Source organism: Ambystoma mexicanum, chromosome 6p (genome assembly GCF_040938575.1).
Source record: "Ambystoma mexicanum isolate Mex_15411 chromosome 6p, UKY_AmexF1_1, whole genome shotgun sequence".
NCBI lineage: Eukaryota > Metazoa > Chordata > Amphibia > Caudata > Ambystomatidae > Ambystoma > Ambystoma mexicanum.
Genome location: NC_090935.1, coordinates 1,156,773,984 through 1,156,797,025, shown reverse-complemented (window position 1 = coordinate 1,156,797,025; position 23,042 = coordinate 1,156,773,984). Strand labels below are relative to the sequence as shown.

General features: G+C 46.8%; 1 protein-coding gene across 2 annotated transcripts in view; it reads left to right on the top strand.

The window, feature by feature from the left end:
• Positions 1-23,042, top strand: part of PTAR1 (protein prenyltransferase alpha subunit repeat containing 1) — a 523,154-nt gene that overhangs the window by 417,546 nt on the left and 82,566 nt on the right. For both annotated transcript variants that reach the window (XM_069625789.1, XM_069625790.1), the window contains exon 6: positions 9,758-10,053. In XM_069625789.1, coding sequence (XP_069481890.1) covers positions 9,758-10,053 — 296 coding nt within the window. The remainder of the gene's footprint in view (positions 1-9,757; positions 10,054-23,042) is intronic.

The window sequence follows — 23,042 nt, the reverse complement described above, 5'->3', positions numbered from 1 at the left end:
CTTTTCTAACTGGTACAGCCACCTCTCCTGAGATTGTTGCATATGTGCCTAATTCTTTAGCATTTATGATCAGTCCTACAGTTCACAATTACTGGACTTCACAGCATCACACAAGCATGTACACGAGGTAAAGGCAGGGTAATGACTGGCTGCGGCATAACAGCCGCAAAATACTCCTAACGGAGGCCCAGTCCCGCACCAGTGAATGCCAGTGAAGGGCTGGTTAAATATTCTTTGTTGGAAAGGAGTTTCTGCAACATGTTGCCTCTTTACGCAAACACCATTCAAGGTACTGCCCCTTTGCCTAAAGGCTATACCGAACGAGTTTGAGTTAGAAATGTTATGCTGTAGTCCCAACCTGTGCAAAAAGAGAAATAAGCTATATTGACTAGACCCTGCAAAGTTATGTCTGCTAGCATAGCACTATTCAAGAGTAGTCTACGAAGTTCAACAGTGGGGATGGCCACAATTTGACATGCTCACCAGACAAGTGGATCCAAAATGCCAATATGCAGCATCCACCCACCGACAGAAGGGGTTATTGGAGATTGCACTTGCCATAAATTTGTACAGGACATTTGCTTTTGCATTTTCATGGCTTCCAAAGTTGGTCCATCTACACTGATCGAGAGTGGAAGTGATGCTCCATGAACCAGCATGAGATATGGTTTCCATTTATCATAGGGATGTCATTTTCTCTATACAGAAAGCTATTTCTGCACCCCTCCAGTGTCTGTTCCTGAGAGACGTATGCTACAGCTGTAATTTCTGGCTAGATGGGATGAATTTACCAGAGCTCTCAAGTTGCCCCTTTCCCGGCAGCAGTAGGTCATAAAGCCTGGTTTCTTTTTATATTACATCAGACTTTGTAGTCTTGAGTTTAAAATTGTAAAGGCAATACCAGAAGTCTTGGAATGCGAAGAATAAAAGCAGTACTAGAAGACGTGTTTGCACATGACAGTAAAAACTGTGAACTCTAATTTGGCAGTTTGTCTCTGACATAAGTATCAGGACTTCAACCTGCATGCAGAAGGAATGTAACGAGGATGTGTTGCATGCAGCAAGACTTATCCTTGGCTTCAAGGCCAGGGACCACAACTCTCCTGCCCTAAAATCTCTTCATTGGCTCCCTGTTGCTGCAAGGATCAAGTTCAAATTCCTCTGTATCATATATAAGGCTGTCTGGGGCAGGGGACCTCGCTATCTGCAGCTTGCTCTTACTAAGACTAAATACTAAATTAATATTAAATATTAAATACTCGACCTCTAGGTTCCTCTGGTACCAACTCTGTATGACGAGCATTTCGCTAAACAGAGGGCCAGTGGCCGAATTCTTCTTCAGCTGGCTGCCTCCTATGGAACAGCCTTCCTATTGAGCCCGACCTCCTCAAATTCCGGAAGCTCCTCAAGACTTTCCTTTTCACCTCCTCCTTCCTTCTTCCCTCCTCTGCTAATTTCACAGTTGCTGCGATTGGTGACCAGGGCCCTTATGTGTCCTTCGGTGCCCTGGCCTCCCACACCCAATCGCCTTCAGCCTCTGTCCACACACAGCACTTGCCTGGCACTTACTGGCCTTCGCCACTGTAAGCCTGCACTTACAAATTTATTCATTACAGCTGAAAATTTCCTAGCACTTCCTACACTGGGCATTTACAGCTGCTTCCCACTCAGGAGTACGGGCACTTCAGCACTTACCCCCTCTCCGCACTTGCACGCTCTGAATGCTCCCAACGCCTAGTAGGTTCGTCTTTATCCTCCAGTGTATATTAATTGCTTTCTATCCCATGTTCCCTCCCTGTTGCCCTGTGGGCACTTTGAAACGCAATTTACTTGTTGTATAAGCGGCTAACAAATGCTCAATAAATAAATGCGAGTGGAAAAGGCGTTGACGCATCTAAAACATAGGACATCAAGAAAGGTGCCAGTGACTTCCTCAATGGAGGTTTAGTGAAATTTGCACACTCAAGCTATCTAGTGGGTCACTTTATTGAATTTCAGTGGCACTTATTTTTCTAGATATGAGCCCCAATTCTGGAGTTCTCTATCCCATTTCCCATGAGATTGGAATACCGTTGGTACTTTGTACACGGCTTATGAATTTATAATGGTTTGTTATGCAAAAGACAGAAGCAAATTACTGTTAATAATTAAGTAACTCAAGATGTAATTGCGTGTGACCCATATACTCCCATAGATGTTTGGAGGAGATTTTAATGTATAAGTATTCAAAAGTTTATATACTCATCTGAAGATGGCTGAGATATATGGCGTATTGTGTCCCTGCAGTCAGTCCTATTGGGTTTGATCACAGGTGTGCCCAAAAATCAACTCAAGTATTTAAAAAAAGAAAAATAAGACAAATCTAGGTCCATGAGATAGTAGGATGATGCACAGCATGTAAGGACAGAGCTACAACTTTATACAGGTCAGGTACTGTTTAATTTGTAACTGGATACCCCATCTTTATAATTGCATGGCAGCATGCCCTCCGCATCAACATGGTTCTTTTATTATGTTTTCCACAAACCCAACATGACGCTTCACTAGTCTATATAATGTACAAGTAACTATTATGGTAAAATTCTTCCCAACACCTGACTTCCGTTTCAGAATGGAAACAGATGCTACATTGCCACGCCGCTGATATTTATTGTCAAAATAGTAGTAGTCTTTCATGGTAAAAGAAATCAAAATGTTCTTATTGTGAATTATTTAACTTCTCCAGCATTGGATCTTTCATGGATTCACATGCTTTGAATATTCCCTGTCGTCAGGCTGGTGTTGCGCTCACTTGGTTCCCACAGGGGCGTCTATCGGACCCGGACAGCTGCGGTCTCCACCAACGTGATGCATGGTGAAGAGATGACAGTCTGGACTGGACCGCCTAATCTTGTCTGCTGGACTCGTAGAAGTATTCTCCTGCAAGTGGAGAAGGGGATTTAGCCACCCGTGGACTTTAGTGATGGCTCCCCAACAGTTCTCGTTCTCCCCACTAATCATCTCCGATATCCCCTTTTGGTAATCTCACCTTATGTTTTTATATGATGAGCTCTCCATCCTGCATGGCATGCAGGGGTGCGTAGATACCAGTTACTTCACTGGGTTGAAGGTACTGGAGGAGTTCCGGAGGAATATTAACTCCAGTGTCTATAAAGTTCAAAGAGTTGAATATGTCCGATGTTCACTCTTGTTCCATTCCCTCGTTAGGTTGCAGCTGGGTCCAAAAGAATATTGCCTGGAGGCAGCTGATGGCGTTCAGGTAAGAGTCTGTATTATCAAACACTGTCCGGTAAAAGTTGCATGAGTTTAACTTGCTGTTTTCTCTCCCTGTATAGGTGCGGCATAGGAAGATGCAGCGAATTAAAGAATAATGCCTCCGGTGGTAAAGCAGGTAAGCCTATGGTGGCAAAGAGATTCTTTGTTGGTTTTCTCGGCTCACCTTGTTATTCCTTTTGTTTTTGACGAAGAAAATGATGGAGGCAGCGCCGAGCCGAAAGATGCGGTGGACTGGTGAGTATAACGCGCCGCTGCTGCTGGCGAAGCGACCCGTGCTGAAATAATGTCCTTTCCAGGCTCGGAGATGTGCTGGGTCCGGAATCGGGTAAGGAATCAAATAATGTCTGTGATCTAACCTCTTCTCCTTTCTTTTCCTTTTGTCTGGGAGCTCCGGATTCGAGGCGGGCGTGGCAGAAGACTGGATGCTGACTTGCAGACACGGTGAGCGTCACACTGCTGGATGCAGAATAACGCGAAGCATGGGCTGCTGTTCGGGCGTGGTTTAAATAGCCTGCAAAGTAGTTCCAGGTAAGAAGTTCCCCAGAACCACACCCGAATGAAAAATAGTCCCTGTAATAAAATAGTCCCACCCAGGCCTCACGTTGGCTTGGACTCATTTGCAGCATGGTCTGCATAAGGTAAGTAAAGTCTATGAGCCTGGCGCCTATGGCGCCAGGACTGTTTTCTATGATGAGCCTGGCGCCTAAGGCGCCAGGACTGAATCCAAACAGCCCCCAGCCGGGGCTGTTGGGGTTTTAATGAGTATCTGGATGCCTGCTCCCGGGGCTGATGGACACGATCCGGATGCCCAGGGGTAGGCATCATGACAGCTGGTAATCCTCGGTAAAATAGTGCTGTTTAAACTTAAACTGAAAGTTTTCAGTTACTTTTGTGCTCCATCATAGTCATTTTGGGTGATACTGCTCACAGCCAATAGGAATACCTCCCTTAACTCTTCCCCTGGGCGGGGCCATCTTCAGATTTTTACTGCACGTTCGTGTAGGGAGTCCTCACAAATCCTCTCCCAACATTTCCAAGAATACATTTGGAATTTAACATCTCTTACACGAAAAATATATACTTTTCGTCTACTCTACGACCATCGGTGGCAGCGACCGTGCTACCTCCCTGGACCATTGCTGCCACTGGTAATCTTTGACAAAGCTTCGTCTGTGCAATTGGACCTACCTCGTGGCGGAACCGAGGAAGAGCCTGGTCAAGGCATGTGCCAGCTGTGGAATGAAGGTCTACGTGGGTGATCACCATGACTGCCTATACTTCCTTCATCCTCACCATGTCATCCAGGACTGCAAAATGTGCATGTTCTCCAACAAGACGATGAGGGATCGTCACTTCCGTCTCGTCGCGTGGCTAGAGGATGCCGGCGGGGCCTCTGACTCCGATTCGGTACAGAGTCATGTCTCGTTACAGCAGGGCAGGACGGCCCAGCGAACCACCTGTAGTAGGAGGTCTAGGTTGCATGAAGTCCAGGCCGCCAGCAAGAAGAGGCATAAAGACACCTCCCGCAAAGAGCCAAGATCCTCGCACAACGACCAGTCTTCACCAAAGGTCTGTGCGCAAAGGGTGTCAGCAGAGGATGAGAGACAAGGCCCTTTCCATCGCCCCAGGGAGGTGATGTCTTCTTAGTCCACGTCGAAATCTGGTGGCCACTCTTCGCCTTCAATGTCGAAAACAGAGTTTTTGGCTAAATCAGTGACAAGGCTGTCGTAGCCGACGACCCACGTCTCCCTCCAGGTCATCTACCCCAAGGCCAACGACACAATCAATGAAGCAGTCTACTACCTCGCTACAACTGTCAACGAAGCAGTCATCAACCCAGATTACTGCGTCATCGACAAACATCAACGACCATAAGGATCTCGACTGCATCTACGTCCATGGCTGCGTTACCCTCGTCGAGGGGCAAAAGTGGTTCCTTCCATACCATTGTTAGCACTGCGGTTGTCACTGGCATCTCCGACACCCACACCAGCACAGTGTCTGCATGAACGGCTCATCCACGGACCTCATTCCCTAACTTTGGGGTGGCCTTGCTGCTGGGTGGTATTGTGTTGTCAGAGCCAAGTCTATCCCAATCGATGTAGAGGAAGCAGAGGAGGTGGCGGCCATCATGTCACTGCCGTCGTCGCCAGCACGCAGGACATCGCTTGCCAGAAGTTCATTGTGGTGTAAGGCAAGCCTGATCAGGCTACCACCTTTACCCCCTCTGCATTCAGCTCAAGCCATAAATCTACCAGAGCCATCACTGCCTCCACAAAGAGACACGTCACTGGACATTTTATATACTCTAACCACTCTGGTGGCAACCTTACAACAAAGGCTGTCTGCATCAACCCTGGTTACTGAACCTATCAGTTGACCTTGCACAGATGTCCCCAGTCCTTCCAGGGAAATGGATGACATCCCTTGAAGGGGTAAGCACCAATCGGAACCGCAGATGCTGTCAGACACTGAACAGACACAGATCCCGACGATGGGGTCTCCACACACACACACGACTCGCACTGATGAATTTGACTATTTCATCACAGCTGAGGGAGAACCAGATGATGTTCCACTCAGGGACTCGCCCCCTGATGAAGTAGGGGCCTTCCACTCACTCCTGTCCAGGGGCGTCCAGAATGTTCGGCCTTGCGCCAGAGGAGCAGCGAAATGAGAGGGTTATGTACCAGCGCATAGCGCGCAGTAAGTCTGTCATGTCTATCCCGCTGTTGGAAGACGTCTGGGAGGATGGCCTGATCACCTTGGCACATCCCGCAAAAGACAGGTTCGAAAAAGTACAGATCCCGCGAGATGCCGTCTGCCTCTGTACCCAACCCACACCAGCCTCTGTTGTCTCAGCGGCTGCCAGAAAAAGGTTTGCTAATCCATCGTCGTCCTGCTCTGTCCCCTCAGATGCCTTGACGCCTTTGGTAAGAAAATCATTGCCACTGCAGCCACAGCTATCACGGTGGCTAATGTGATGGCCATACTCGCACGTTACTATCGCGAGCTGTGGTACAAGTTGGGTCCCTTTCTGGAGTTCCTGCCGGATGACGAGAAGCAAGAGGCCTTGGACATCTTCCATGAAGGCGCGTTGGATGCCATTACGGTCTCTGTGGACATCGCAGACACTTGTTTTCGCAGCTTGGAAATGGAGCGGGCCTACGTAGACGGGATTGGATCAAGGCCACAAATTTTCAACCCAGGGTTGTGGATATGCCCATTGACAGATCTGCCCTTTTTGGGAAGAAGGTGGTGAGGCCTTACAGTCCATAAAAACGTACACGGAAACGGCTTGCTTCTTGGGCACACTGCAGCAAAGGCGCCAGTCCGTTCATTCAGGAAAAGGGCACAATGGCAGGACTTCGCTGGATAACCGCACCAGTCTACCGCTTCCTGCAAGACCCTGTACTGTGGTGGTGGGGGGGGTGGGAACCAGTGCAGGAAAAGGTCCCAGCCCTACAGGGGTTCGCAGTGATGCAGGGGCTCCTCATCTAGGGGACAGTCCGGCCAAAAAGCATGACCAGCCCAGATTGCAGTGGGAGGACGACTGTCAAGGCTCGTTGAAGAATGAACACATCACGACCGATGAATGGGTGCCACCCCATCTCCAACAGGGCCACTCACTGGAGTTCATGGACTTTCCACCGGATATTCCTCCCGCGCACATACCAGAGAAGTTGCAACACCTCTTGCTTCAGGAAGTGCGAGATCTGCAGCAGAAGGGCGCAGTGGAAAAGACTCCCAAGGACGAGCTGGCCACAGGAGTATACACCCGCTTCTTCCTGGTAAGGATAAAGTCACTGTGCAACAAATCGAGGGGGGGGGGGCTGGGGTTGAAGGCCCATATTAGATCTGAGGTTGCTCGGCAAGTTCCTAAAGGCGCAAACGTTCCACATAGTCACGCTACAGCAGGTGTTGTCCCAGCTACAACAAGGAGATTTCTTGGCGTCCCTCAACCTCGGACGCCTACTTTCACATCCCTATTCGCCTCTCACACTGGTGCTACCTACTCTTTGTGGTGGCAAGAGTATATTATCAGTTCAAGGCCCTTCCATTCAGCCTGCGGTCTGCTCTGCAGGTGTTCACCAAATGCCTTGCGACAGTGGTGGCTCACCTGCGGCAGAGGGGAGTTCACCTCTACCCGTGTCTAGACTCTTATCCGCTGGTAGAAACCAACACCACCCCCACCATTCAGTGTCTACAGCAGCTGCATTTCTCATCAACTCCCCAAAGTCGTTCCTGGTTCCATCTCAACGGGTACTCCGCAAGGCTTGACACCCAAACCTGAACTGGCCGACCTTCCACACAAGGTGCGCTGTCTCCACAGCGCCCAAGTAATGCCAGTTTGCACTACGAATCCCTGCTGAGAATGTTGTCATCTTTCATCCCGTTGAACACCAACTGCCAGTTACACATGAGACCGGTGCAGGAATTCCTGGATGCCCGCTGGATCCAAGCCTGAGGGTCCCGGGACGACTGCATTGCTCTAACACCGTTTTTCAAACTGAGCCTTCGCTGGTGGTCAGTGAGGGAACATCTGGTGCAGGGCGCCCCTTCAGGTTGTCAGACCATTGGGCCACAGTCAAAACGGATGCTTCACTGGAGGCCGGGGGCGCCCACTGTCGGGACCAACACACCATGGGCCTTTGGTCCGAGGAGGAAAGGAGCCAGCATATGAACCTGCTGCAGCTACGAGCAATTTTCTGGGCCCTCAAGTCTTTTCTACCCCTCCTGAGGGGAAAAGTGGTACAAATTTACACTGACAACACATCTGTTTCATGTCCGTAAGCAAAGGAGGAAACGGGTCCCCACAGTTTTCGAGGGGGTCCCAAACCCTGTGGCATTGGGCTCCACAGCAGGGCATGTTTTTCATTCCCCTTCCATCTACTGGAGATTCAGAACACTCTGGCGGACTCCATCAGCAGGGAGTTGCGTTCTTGCCACGAGGGGGAACAGCACAACGACCCGCTTCACTTTTTTCAAATATGGGGCACCCCGCAGATCAACCTCCTTGCCACCCACGACAACAGTCTCTGGGTTGCAGCATGGGCAGCCTGTCTGCAAAAAAGTACGAGCTGGAGCTCCTCAAGCTGCTGAGTCACAGATGAGACTGCAGGGGCCTGACTGCAAAGCGTTGGTAACCAGGCTGCCCATGCTGCAACCCTCACAGCTGTGCAAGCCGTGTCTGTTTCCCACTGATACCACCCTGGATCAGCATTTTTCGACCTCCAGCGAGAGGATCATACAGAGACCAGCCCATGCGGCTAGCAGATCTCAAATTTAGCGCCTGTGAAATCTATTAACCCATAGCACAGACGTCAATCTACACAGAACTCCGTCCTGATGAAGGCCGTGTTAAAGATGAGGCACACCTAGCCCACCTAGAAACGGCTGAAACACCTGGTGTAGACGCACTACTCCCCCCAAAACTACAGCACATTAATGCTGTTTACGCAAGAAAAATAATTTTGTGTATCCACCATTGTTCTATGTGTTTTCCACAAATGTTGACTTGAATATGTACACTGTAATATGTGAATTTCTTGGCAAATCCTAATAGTCGGGTTTGTTGCACACACACAATTTGGAGATTGTCCTAAAAAATGTTTTTTTGGCACTGTGTGTTGTAAATATCTTTCTGTTTTTTTGTCTGATTGTTCTGTTTTAGCAAACCATTTTGATGTCTTAATTTTTCTAAATGTTGGATTTATGTCTTTTTGCACACAACTCTAATATAAAAAAATTAGATTTATCTCTACAACATACTATTGAAGAGTGATTCCTTCCTCAGCAATGCAGAGTTTGATAATACATGTGGAGGTGTTGTTCTGAGCCTAGCCTCCTTGGATTGTTCAAAATAGGACAATGTTCGTTCTAACTATCTTTAGAGACGCATTCGCTTTGTTAGCTGTGGGCTCATTTACAACTTTTTTTAGATCTAAAATGAACCCATATTGTTATAAACGATCACACCACTGGGAAGGAGCTCTGATTATTTCCAAATAAGCCGATTTCAAGTTACAATGTGGAGACTTGTGTCTGTGATTAGTGCCAGTGTGTCCTAAACTTAGTACTTCCTGTGGTTTTGTAGATCTTGGAGGTAACAGGTTAAAACAGTCACCCAAAAAAATTAAATCCACGTCTATGATCTTTTTAAGTCATTTTGATTTTCACTGTTTTTGACGCAAAAAAACTGCTCATTTCAGTAAGAGAAATTACTGTTAATGGAACTGAAGTATAAAGATGGTGAATGAGAAATTTGGAACCGTGGGTGGGGGAGGGCCTGAAGAGTAATGATTGGGACAGCAAAACACGTGTGCCAGTAGCTACCCATATATATGGTGTTAAAACAGTTGTTTCATGTGCTCTTACAAAAATCTAAACCGGTACCAAGAAAATAGAAATGAATGAAAAAACATCAAATATGGAACAGTTTTATGAATATTTGATGAATTGCTTATGCTTATTTTTTCAGGTTCTTCTTGATGAATTGTCTTCCACAAAACTCTGGGTTGCAATGCATGTGTCGGACCATAGCGGATTCCACTACCGACAGTTCCTAATAAAGTCTTTAATTAGCAAACTAGGGACAGAGCGTAATGTGCCTGTTCACAACCAGACGGTGAATGATCAAACCGCCAGTCTTCCAAAAGATGGAGCCTGTGTGGAGGCACCAAGAGTCAACCTTGCTCTTCTTCTAGAGGAAGAAATGGAACTTATTACAGATCTTGTGGATTCATATCCAGGGCATGAAACACTGTGGTGTCACAGGTAAGCAAAATCTCTATCCTTTTTCTGTAGCTATGATATGAATATGATGTATAGCACTGGTTTTTACAAGCGTTTTGGAGGGCGCATTTCCCTTTTCAAACAATATGATATGGATATCTTCCACAAAGAGAAAAGGTTAAAAAAATAGTGAGAACAAAATCTATTGTAGAGGATAACTCTGACACTTAACCAAATTGCATTTCCTGCAAGGAACACAAGACAAAATAGAGTTGATTGCCAGATTGAATAAAGAAAATATGACTTTTACCCTACTTACATAATGTTAAAAAAAATTAATGGTTGTTCTGACTGTGAAATAATTGATATAGTTGAAATGTGTTAGTTCAGTGGTATTATATCTTCACGAGAAATTAGACTATATTCTTGAAAATAGATAGCATAAGTTTACATTGTTTGAAAAATTATAGGGACAGAGTTGAAGTTCAGGGTATGCTTGCAATATCAAATTAGGTAGCCACTGCCTGTACTATTGCATGCCTTTTACCTACCTAAATGACAATAAATAAGTTCAGATGCAGTAATTCGTATGATTTAGAAACAGCAAAAATTAGATCACAAAGAAACATTTTTGTTCTCATTTACATATTTAGAGGGCACAAGAATTGAATGGAACTATAAAATGCTCAATAAGCGCACTAAAAAAAGAAGAGTCTTCTCTGTGGAATGCACTCGAGGTGCGCTATCAAAGGATGAGGCAATAATGGTGATATGTCGTTAAGGCATAAACACGCTGAATGGACATATTGGCATTTGCATGTTCTGTTATCACCCGGTTGTCCCTTAGTCTGGTCAATATTATACTTCCTTATCCTACCACATCTGATTGTGCGATTGTGATTGAGTAAGTGTGGGTTCATTGTAGATCCTCCTTAAAGCATGTGGTTGATATTAGGCTAGCAAGCACTGAGATAAGATGCATCTGTTGGGTTTAACCTTGCTCTCAGATGCCGTATTGGGGAGAATTGAGGGAATGCTTCCAACTAATTTCTCCATGGCTTCGGTGGATAGACTTTGCAGGACGAAGGGGGTGGGGTATCTCATCCCTTTCTCTGCAAAGGAATGGCCATCACACTCCAGCTGTATGGTTCAAAGTCACTGATAGGGTGGCTTTGCTTTTGCTTTCGCTGTCCAGGCTGAAACCCAAAGTACTTGTCCGTTCTTTTGAACTTAATTAGCAGATGCTCCCTGGCTCCATCACATGTGCTTGTCTCTGGGGGGCTTAATCTGGGGCCAGAAAGCCATATAGATAAAATGATAAGGGTATTTCTCAAACACCTTGCCCTCAAGTTCATTTTGGTTACTGATGGGTTCACTAATATTAGTGCCTTATACTGGATCTGCCATTTTATTAAAAATTTCAGTATAACCGACCTTGCTGTTTCCTGTCCGTTCTGAAAAGATCCTTCTTTGACCTCCTGTCTGTTACTGGCTCCTTTTCCTCCTAATAGTGTCTAGGTTGCTTCATTCTGTCTTAAAATGGAAGGTATAGTTCTCATAGGGTAAGATTTACAAACTCTGTCCTCTAGATGGTTGCTGCAGCAGGCTGCGCTGCCTAGTATCCGATTGGTTGCATAAAGGTCCCAGCGTGTTTACCGCCTTACTACACATATCACACCCACCCACACACCATGGTTCACAGCTGAACTGCATTCCATCAAACAGTTACCTGGGGTGTTTGGATGGCAAAGTAATAGTGGCATGCCGATTCTGTTTGGCGGATCCTACATCCATGCGGTAGGCTTTGAACTGTTCTCTGTAGGCATTTTTTATAGTTGATGTCTTAATGTTGCAGGATGGTTGAAAAAGTGGAGAAACTATCAAGACTCCAACCATTTCAATGCCTACAAAGAACAGCTCAAAGATCAGCCAAACAAACTTACTTTGGCATCCAAACACACAGTTCTGAATCTATCTGCTCCAGTCCGTCTTGAAAATTCCACCCCCCACACCTCTTTGCCATAATTTGACCCTTGTTCATTGAAATGCATTACCAGTATTGAACTCATCTTTAAGGACGCTTCACACTTTATTTCCTCCATGCTTACCTACTGATCTTGCGCATAAAATTAAAGCAATCCAACCCGCTGAATCAACCGTAGACCTAAACCCAGCAAGGACTATTCAGGCTTCTGCAGACCCTATGACCTCTTTGTGGCTGACATTCTTTATGGTTATTGTAGGGGGAAAGAGGACTGAGTTAAGCGCCTTTGCTGGATGCTCCCCTAATAGGGCTTAGCAGTTAGCAACCTCTTGCCATCTTAACATGTTTGTCAAAGCCATTCGTGTACGAAGTAGGAAAGCTGTTACAGGTTCATCTGGACAGTCCTTTGCTCTTACGTCCCATCCTGTCTGTTTCTAGATTTAACAATGGGGACTTCGCCTGTCCTTATTGAGGTATGGGATAACGTACTTTCTGGAGCCGATGGGGAACAAATCCCACTCCATATTGTATTTGCTCTCTCCACACCCTTCAACATGTTTGACATATTTGGATTGCCTGCCTGTTGGAGGTTGTGGGTGTGTACGCTCTGGTTTTTCACAACAGTCACCTAGGGCAGCTTGAAGGAAGTTGATTGTGGTATCCCCAGGGCCCTAAATGCACCCATTTCATTCATATACACCTGCCTTCTTCATGTGATCTCCCCTCTGGACTGCCATAGCTATACTGGCACCCAGATTTATCTGAGCTTTGATGGGACCCCAGACCCATTTGAGATCCTGGATAATTTTAACAATTATCTGGCCACTGTTAGATTTGATGAGCCATAACTGGCTACAAATGGCAAAATAGACCTGATTTATCTTGGTGGTCCAGCATCCCAAGGTCTACTTTGGGATGTGTTAGCCAAATTCTTCCCATATTCTCTCACTCCCAAAGATACATTTACAAGACATGGGCATTATCTTTGCCCTATTAGGTAGCTACCACTGTTAAGTTGGTGTTTTTCCAGCTACATAGACTTGAACATCTGATCAAGCATATTCGTTAGAATTAGAGCTATCCTAGTTGGCACCTTAATTTACTCACGTTTGTGCTATTGCCGTGGCCTTCATGTAATGATATTCGCTTATCTAGTACACAAACTACAATCAGCTAAAAATGCAGAAGTTGGGTTTATGTTTTGCCTGAATGTTAATTTATTTGTTGATGGGTCTTACACGCCTTACATGCATAGTTATTTATTTATTTATTTATTAAATTTATATAGCGCGCAGGCAGCCCAGGGGCATTGTGGCACTGTTACTTGCAAGGAAGACTTAGTTACAATGTGAGCAGGTTGTGCCTTGGGTTACAGTAGGCAGTGACCTGTGATCAGATATACCACATAATACATCATACAATACAATTATGAGGGCTAGGCCATGTAATTGTTAGATGAACAGGGTTGTTTTCAGGGTTTTCCGAAAGGCGGTCAGTGAGGGTTCAGAGCGCAGGGAGCTAGGGAGGGTGTTCCAGTGTACGGCAGCGAGGTACGGGAAACTGGAGCCCCCTGCTCTGGTCCTTTTTACCCTGGGTACTGAGAGCATGCTGGCATAGGGTGATCTAGTGGGTCTTGTGGAGGAGACCAGGTGGATCCTCTGGGAAAGGTACATTGGGGCGGCAAGATGGACACATTTGTGGGTGATGCTTAGAGCCTTGAATAGGATCCTCTCCTTTATGGGGAGCCAGTGGGAAGCTTTTCTGGCAGCGGTGATGTGCTCTCTCTTGGCAATGCCTTGTGCAGCGCGTAGGGCACTGTTCTGTATTACTTGGAGCTTCTCAAGATTTTTGTTGGAGGTCCCAAGGAAAAGAATATTGCAGTAATCAAGTCGCGAGCCGGTTATGGCCCTGGCTATGTTAGTGCAAGTGTCTTTTGACAGATAAGGTCTGATTGCGTTAAGGAGTTTTGCATGGTAAGCGGCCGAGGAGGCAATGGCGTTTACTTGTCTGGTCATGGATAGGTTGGAGTCTAAGTAGACGCCTAGTGTTTTTACCGTGTCAAGTACTGGGATCGTGATTGAGTCAATGGTGAAATGGCTGAACTGAGCGTCAAGTTTCTTGATGGTGTCAGGGGAGCCTACGAGTAGGAGCTCAGTTTTGTCGGAGTTAAGGCAGAGGCCGTTGATAGCCATCCACATTTGAATTGTGTTGTAGATGTTGTTGAGGGTAGCAGAGTCCGTGTCATAGTCGCCTGTCAGAGTGAGAAGGATCTGTGTGTCGTCGGCGTAGTTGGTGTAAGAGATGCCCATGGCGTCAAGGATGAGGAAGAGGGGGCGGGTGAAGATGTTGTAGAGGGTGGGGGAGAGGCAGGAGCCTTGGGGCACCCCACATAGCATGATAGAGGGAGATGCAGTGGCTAGGTCAGAGAAGACCTGCATGGTCCTGCCTTGGAGGAAGGAGGTGATCCATGTAATGGCTTCTTGAGAGAAGTTGGCTGTGGAGGAGAGGTGGTGGCAGAGGATGTCGTGGTCTACAAGATCAAAAGCTGCCGACAGATCCAGGAGAAGGAGCAAGACAGGTTTGCCTTGGTCCCTTGCGTCGTCCATTTGGTTTTTTAGGTCGAGGAGGGCGGTCTCTGTCCCATGCCTAGGGCGAAAGCCGGATTGTCTCAGTCCAAGGAGGTTCTGTTCTTCGAGGAAGTGCTGGACCTGCAGGTAGGCTGCTTTGTCTAGAATCTTGAGGAGGAAAGGGACAGTGGTGATGGGGCGGTAGTTATTAGGGGAGGTGGGGTCAAGTGTGGGTTTCTTTATGAGGGGTCGGACCCATGCTTCCTTTCGGCAGGCGGGGACTCTCCCTGTGGTGAAGGAGGCGTTGACGAAGGCTGTTAGAAAAGGGGCCAAGGTGTCTGCGCAGTCTTTGATGATGGAGGCAGGACAGGGGTCGCCTTTGCAATTGGAGGGTTTTATGTTTTTCATAATGTTGATCATGTCGTTTTCTTGGACGGTTTTAAACGAGAAGGTGGGTGGGGCCTCAGTGGGTTATGGGGGCAGTGGTGGTGGGGAGGATGTAGTGTGGGTGGAGAGTGTTAGTTTGGTGTTCAAGATTTTGGCTTGGAGAGAGCTGATCTTATTGCGCATGGCTGTTTGGATGTTGTCACACCATTCTTTGTCCTTAGTGAAGTTTTGGGGGGTGGGTGTGGGGTTCTCAAGTTCCCTGAAAATGGCGAACATTTCCTTGGTGTTCGACTTGGCCTTAGTAATTCTCTCTTCGAAGGATTTAGCTTTGGCTTTAATGATGGCTTTCTTGTAATTAATTGCAAGGGATTTGAAGTTGAGTTTGTCTTTCTCATCCCGTGATGTTTGCCAAAGAGCTAATGCTGCCCGTTTGTCGGAGCGTAGTTTTAGAAGGTCTTGGGTGAACCACGCATTAAGTTGACTACTTGAAAGTGCTGAAATGGTGAAGGGCGAGGAAAGTGTTGGTAAGAAAAGGGGGAGGAATGGGCTTCTATCACAGTGAGACAATACTTCCACTTTCTGGTTGCCCAAACTCTCAAAACCTATCTACCACAACCTTTAACATATTTTACTATTGGTTCTGAGGGGGTCCGATCGAAAGGATCCCATCACCAGCTGATTGTGATATTCGGTTGTCACCTACTGAGGAAAGTTATTGTAGCAAAGAAAAACCAAATCCCCTATTCCCGGGACCCCCAGGGGTTGATTTAGCCCAAACTCCAGGTAGGTTCTTGAATGCTTTTATGGGAAATTATTATTTATTTAAAGAACATTTTGGGGGCTTTTTCAAATCGCATATATCCGTTTCCTTTCTAATGTTTTCTGAGTGTGTTGTACATCTTGGGACTGATGTGAGCAAGAAGTCAAGGAGCGTTAATATCTTTCTTAGGATGTGGAGCTGGAAGTGGGTCTATTTGCTCACTGAGTATCTGGAGGTTGAAAGTTTGGTTTGTGTCAAACAACTCCCGTGTTTCTTGTTTTTGTGCTGGGTTTGGACAAAGGGTCCAAGGAGGTTAGCCACAGAAGTAGCTGACTGTGGACAGAAGCAAGATTTTAGTTTTGCCCCCGTTGAGGCAGAGATAGCGGTCTGTTATCCAGTCTTGGATCTTGCTTAGGTGCAGGGTTATGGTTGAAGAAAAGAAATGGTGAGGAAAGGATGATGGATGTCAAAAGTGGAAAAGCCCCGCCGATACACAGAGAGGAACACAAAAGATCGTCCAAAAGCACGATTTTCATAGTGTTTTTCTTATATCAAGAAAAGGAATTGACGCAAAGTTTGCCTGTTATAACTATGGTACCAGATAAAACTACTTCCATTTGCTTTTCACCTGTCCTCTTTCCCAAAGAAGTCTACTTACACCAGTCGTCACCTTTCCCTGCTAAGTCTTCTAATCTGAATATACCTCCCACATACCTATTTACTCTGTATGTTGTTATTCCGCAGATGACAAATTGCACCTCTCCGGTCAGTTTATTGGTGTTCTGGAAAAGGCAGTAGAGATTACATTTTTTACTGGGGTTTCAGTGTGCTTTTTTATTTTAAAGAAATTCAGGTTTGGCTGCTGCACCATGACCAGCCTGTTTTTGTTTTTGCAATACAATGGGTGGGCCCTGAATCCATATGTCGGCTATTATCAAGTCTCCATTACACAGCAGAGACGCACATTGTAGTCTTGGGGAGGGTTGATTTTTTTTCTTGCGTGCCTCAAGCGATCTTCTGACTTATCTTGGTAATTGGCGCATCTGGACGCACATGTCTCATCTGGACGTGAACTGCTGACCAGGTAGGTGCCCCCGGCCCTGCCATCTTGTGGCCCCCCAAATCTTTTTTCACCTGTGCTTAAAGCACGGTGAGCGCACTTGGCGCGTGGTCCCTCTCCCCTTACCCAACCCGCTTCCTGAACCTCCCTCTAACCACCTCCCTCAGCGCCCCCCCCCCCCCCGGCCCTTATTGGCGCACAGAAGTTGGGGGAAAAAAAGAAACATACTCCAGGGCATTGAACGACCTGCAGCGTCCGTCCTGTCTCATCTGGACGTGGACTGCTGACCAGGTAGGTGCCCTCTGACCCCGCCATCTTGTGGCCTCCCAAATCTTTTTTCACCTGTGCTTAAAGCATGGTAAGCGCTCGGCGCGTGGTCCCTTTCCCAACCCGCTTCCTGAACCTCCCTCTACCCACCTCCCTCAATGCCCCCCGGCCCTGATTGGCGCACCACACCCTCATCAAGGACACCGCAGGGCAGCCCCCTGCCCGTGCAGCCCCCTGCCCGTGCAGCCCCCTGCCCGTGCAGCCCCTTCGGCTGAGGGCCCCAAGGCCAAGGGCGGCTCCAGGATTTGTCTGTGATTGTCCGCGGGGGAGGCTAATGAGGACAGCGGTAAACGGACACCAACAGAAACCGTGAATGTGGTATGGGTGGGGAGCGGAGCAACTGCTCTGCTCCGGGGAACCTCTGCCACTCTCACCTTCCAATAGCATAGACTGCCATTGACTCACATAAAGGAATACTTAGGTGGCACTTGAATGTTAGCATGCCCACACTTGGATGGAATTGAGAATATTAGCATGGCGACACTTATATAGAATTGTGAATATTAGCATGTCCACATTTAGATAGTATTGAGAATATTAGCATGTCCAAACTCATATAGAATTGTGAATATTAGCATGTCTACACTTGGATAGAATTGTGAACATTAGCCTGCGTCGCATCTAGATAGGACTTTGAATATTAGCATGTCCACACTGAGATAGAATTGTGAATATTGGCATGCCCACACTTATATAGACTTGTGGATGTTGGCGGGTCCACGCCTGGATAGAGTAGTGAGTGTTAGCATGTCCATGCTTGGATAGAGTTGTGAATATTGGCGTGTCCACACTTGGATAGAATTGTGAGTGTTGGCCGGCGTTGCATCTGGATGGGACTTTGAATGTTGGCATGCCCGCACTAGGACGGAATTGTGAATGTTAGCATGTCCACACCTGTATAGAATTGTGAATATTGGCATGCCCACACTTAGATGGAATTGTGAATATTAGCATGCCCACACTTGGATAGAATTGAGAATGTTAGCGTGTCCACACTTATATGGAATTGTGAATATTGGCCTGCGTTGCATCTAGACAGGACTTTGAGTGTTAGCATGCCCGCACCTAGGTGAAACTTGAATGTTAGCGTATGCCACACTTGAAGTGTGGATATTGGCCTGTGCTGCATCTGGATGGGACTGTGAGGGTCAACAGGTGCCACACTTAGACAAATCTGCGAATGTTAGCATGCTAAAGGTCAGGTAACCCACTAACCAATATAAGCTCAAACTCTGCATACTTATCTCACTCAAAAAACTCACAAAACCATCTCTCGCACAACAAGCCGCACACACTTCACAACACTGCAACAACACATAAGCCGGAACAGCAGCACACGCGGACTAACACCGATCCAATACCCGCACCAAAGCTCAGCATCTGGTGTATACCGAGTTGAACCTGCCAACAGAACACCACTCCTCTCACTAGCCTACTCCCTCTTCACCTTACTAACCCATCCCTCCTTATTTACAGATGCACCAGAGCGCCTGGGGACCAATTCCGTTGGTGACGGTGCGTGGTGTTAGGCAGAAACCTGTGCAGTTCCCTTAGGGACCACTGCAAAAGATTTAAGACTACAGGTGTTAGCAGTAAACCCACTTGGTAGCAGTCCGTACCACCCTGGTAGCTACCTGGTAGCTGTGGCGGAGCAGTCAGACTTCCCTCAAGAAGAGTTAGGCAGTATGCAAAGTATACTCAATAGGCACTCGGGTACAATAATACAAGCAAAACACTGACCAGAGCTTTGGTATCAAAGTATATACTAATTTACATATAAACACACAGTTGAAACACTCCAGCACTCTTATTGTAAGATATTCTAAACACAGTTACTATTATGATATATATACCCCGTTTTCCCTTATTAGAAAATCACAGTAAAACACCACTTATTTTCATACAGAGGGAAAAAGACAGAATATGCAGGGTTACACCACTCTACGATTCAGGAACACTATTAGCAAGGCAGAGAACAAAAAGTCACTGGTGAGCCAAAGTCCAAAGGCTGGGCCCACTCTTAAAGAGAGCAGAGCACAAATGCGCCCAAGATCGCACAGTTACACTAGGCTTAGAAAGTCTTGCAGAGGGTTCAGAAAAGAGTTTAGAGAGGCTTAGGAAAGTTTAGCCAAGGTGTCCCAGGCTAACCCAGGTTCAAAAGCCGGGGGCTAAATCTACCCCGTACAGTCGGTTGCAAGGAAAGCCAGGCGAGACACGGTACCTTAAGTGGGAAGGATCCTCCAGCGGTGGCAGTTGTTCCTGGTAGTGGTTGCAAGTTGCGTCGTCGTCCAGGGGAAGAGGAGATCTCGGCGTGGAGGAAAGATGCAGGTGGTTGCACTACCAGGGCAGAAACCAGCCGCTGAGTTTTCCGGTAAAAGGTGGTACCTTTATCTCGCGGTCGTGGTAAAACGTGGTATCCCGGTTGCCGGGGTACTTAGCACGGGCAAGGCGGCCACGAGATACGTCGGGGGAAAGCGAAAAGACGGTGAAACTGGTTATCCCCACCAGTCAAAGGAAGAAGAGACTCCGGCGGGAGATCTCCTCTGTCTCAGTGGTGAGACGGTCCAGCAGGGCTCCACCGGTCGTGGTGTCGTGGCAGGTCGGCTCAGCTTCTCCCTCGTCGGATTCTTAGGTCCTGTGGCGACTTCTGAAGTTCCAGTCCCCAAAGCCCTGCTTTTATGCTTTTATGCAGCAAACCCCCATTCACTCAGCCTAGCTGTCACTCAAACATGCTAAGTGGTGAGCCGGCCGGCTCACCCCTTGGGCCAATCAGGACGGAGTGCGACTTGAGTTGCCTAGACAACTCAGTCCAGGGTGCCTAAATTCCCCTCCACCCCTCCTAAGTACCCCAGACATAGTGGCACCACTTTGGAGGGCTTCTGTGGAGAAGCCCGCAAAAAAGTGGAACAAAGGGCTCGACTTGGGTTGGAGTCACAGAAGAGAACACAAACGCCATTTTAGAATCAAGTTTTGGCAAAAACTACCAACCGGAGAATTAATATTAATTAAATAAACCGGCGGTATGTTCGAGGCTACCTTAAATAATTAAATAAAGATAGTAGCCTAAAACAATGGGAAATCCCATAGGAAAATATTCGCGGTTGAATATAAAAAGTAGTATCCACTGCCACCAGCCAAAACTCGATCAGGGGGGTCGGAGACGTGCCCCCTCGACTAACAGACCCTGGGGCAATCGAATTGCCCCAGCCAGTACGTCCACAATATGATGGTTTGTACTGGTTCTGTTCAGAATTTAAGACTAGTAAAGTCAATGGTGACTTTACATGCCCTGGGAGACAGTAGTCAGTCCCAGGGTATGGAGTCTACAATGGGGGGTCACTATGACACCCCTGTGTTACGACACGGAGAGTGCTGTGTAACACATCACAAAAACACATGAAACCCTATGGGGTAAAAGACCCCATAGCCCATTAAACACATCTAGATTCAAAGAAACACACTCAAATCATGTCCAAGAGTGAGGGTAAAAGAGTCTGACTTTTGGCAGGAGAAAAAAATAAACCCCAAAAATCCAGCAAAGCTGCTGGGGGACTCACTAGGTTAGGAAATTCAGCCTAAACAGAGAATTCTCCCTAACACGCGGTACAAATACCTTTTAACATTTAACACATTTAACATTCAGCTTTCATGGGCATTTTATCCCCTGCACTATTCCTTCAAGTGTAGGAGAGACGTTATCTGGTCAATCTTAACCACATAACGCCCTCATCCTCAACCCCATGTAGTTAAAACCGCGGTACCCCAGTTTCATTTCCTTTGAGATTGACTGTATTGCCATTTGCAAATACTTTAAAGTACTATTCTGATCTATGCTGGGATACAGACTAGGAAGGGTGAAAGGGTGAGTTTGATATTGCACAGATCTCAGCCCTGGGTGTTCAACTCAGAGTAGTTTTACCGAGCTTTGCACCTGTGACTTGCAAGTTAAAGATCTCTGCTGCAGTTTGTCAACCAACTGAACTATCAAGTGAATTGCAAACTGCTTTGCATTTCATAGATTTCCACTGCAGGTGCTGACCCGAATGAACTACCTTACTAGGATTTGAACCTATCCCTAACAGGGCGTGCACACTCTCCCACCACACATAAACACACACTTGCACTCTGCATTAGGTGCCATACCTGCTGAGCTATCTTTTGTTTTTAGTCCTCAAACATATTACTTAGACTGGAAACTGCTCTGCAAATGGCATAGAAATTGTTAGCCACACGCATGCTCTTTAATAACCTTTCAGACGTTAAAAACCGCGACCCCTTCTTAGCCCTCTTCCCCTCTCTTAAATCCCTTCCCCCTTTGCACACTTATGTCTCGGGAGTATAGCTCAGCGGCAATGTGCTCGCCTTAGAATCCTCTGGGTATTAAGCGTGTTATAAATAGCCCATCATATCATACTCTCATTGGTCCTTATGGTAGTCTTCCTTCTTCCAATCTATCCTGACCACTGCTCAAATTAAGGTTTTTAAAGTTGGGTGTAAAATGATTTTTTAGGAAGTAGAAAAGTGCTGTTCATAAAGGGAGTATTTTATAAGCAAATAAAAGCATGTTTTAACTGTAAAACAGAAATGTTTTTATAATATATACTTTTCACCTACTTATTAATGCACATTAAAGATACATTTTTGTTGTGCTCAGGAAATAATAATAATTGCTTCCCGTGGCTATACGTGGACCTGATCTTAACACATCCGACACTTTCCGTCTGTTTCCTATTTGTTGTTGGGAGTTTTGTACTTCCTGTTTTTCTTTTTTCAGAGTATTTGCCTGTTTTTAGCGAGTAGAAATGGCTTATACACCCCTTATCTGTATGCCTGATTCTATAGGCGTTGCTGGGGGCTAGGGGGGTTAAGAGGGCTATAGCCCAGGGTCTTTTGGTTGTAGCCCCGGATAGAAGCTCAGGAGCTACAACCAAAAGGCTAGCTAGCCCCGAGTCCCAACAGTCCTGACATTATTGTAGCTCCAGATAGTTTCCAGACCTAGCAACACCCCTGCCTGATCCTAAGGTAGCATTGCCACTAAGGAGGGAATAATGAGGTGGTCGTAACACAGCAGGTGTGGATCTGATGTGAGAGAGAGGGGTGAAGTAAGCGGCAAGTATGTGCTGATTCTGCCACGTAGCTGCAATCGCCTGGCACAATACGCAGCAGTTCCGGCATAACTGATGAACCCATATGCATGCATACTGTAGGCCGAACCCCGACCCTCACCCAAAATGATTTGTCTCAACATTTTGTCAAGTGTTGGCAATAAAAGGCCGTAGGATTTTATTGTACAGATATGGTTATGCAGATACACAAATAATCACATATTATAATAATATACTTTTGGGCACCGGGTGCCGAGGTTACCCCCTCTGGCCCTTGCCGCCTTGTCATGTCCCATGACTCGTTGTGGACACCGTACAGTGACCTGTACTACTTTTCCTTTGTTCTTCTCCCTTATTTGTAGGGTGGGAGGGTTTTGTGGTAAAGAAGCAAAGTGTGGAAGATGCGGAGTGAACAGCGAACCTCCTGTCAGTTTGGGTCCCCGTTCAGAGTCCACAATCAGATTGTTTTCTTAGAGCATTCTGCTCTTATTCATAAGACCCAGGGAAGCCCTGGGTCTTTGATGTGTATAGTAGTGGGGGCTGGGCGCCAACCCCCGGCCGGATAGCCGACATGTCTGGCCCCCTGAGGATGGGGCAGGTCTTTGAACCTGGGCCCTGCGTGCCTGTTGGTTTTCCGTAGGTGCTTAGCACCTTGTTGTTTGGAGGAAGGGCGAGGCGCGTGTTCGCACTTCACCCTTCCTCGGCATTGTGTGACAAAGACAGCGTGTCTCTGCGCTTGTGGGGGAGAGGAGCAGGCGTGGGGGCGGGAGCAGCCCCTGTCCTGGCCTGCCGAATGGTAACATCATTTACTCTGACTCGACTTGGGCGGCCCTGCGTCATT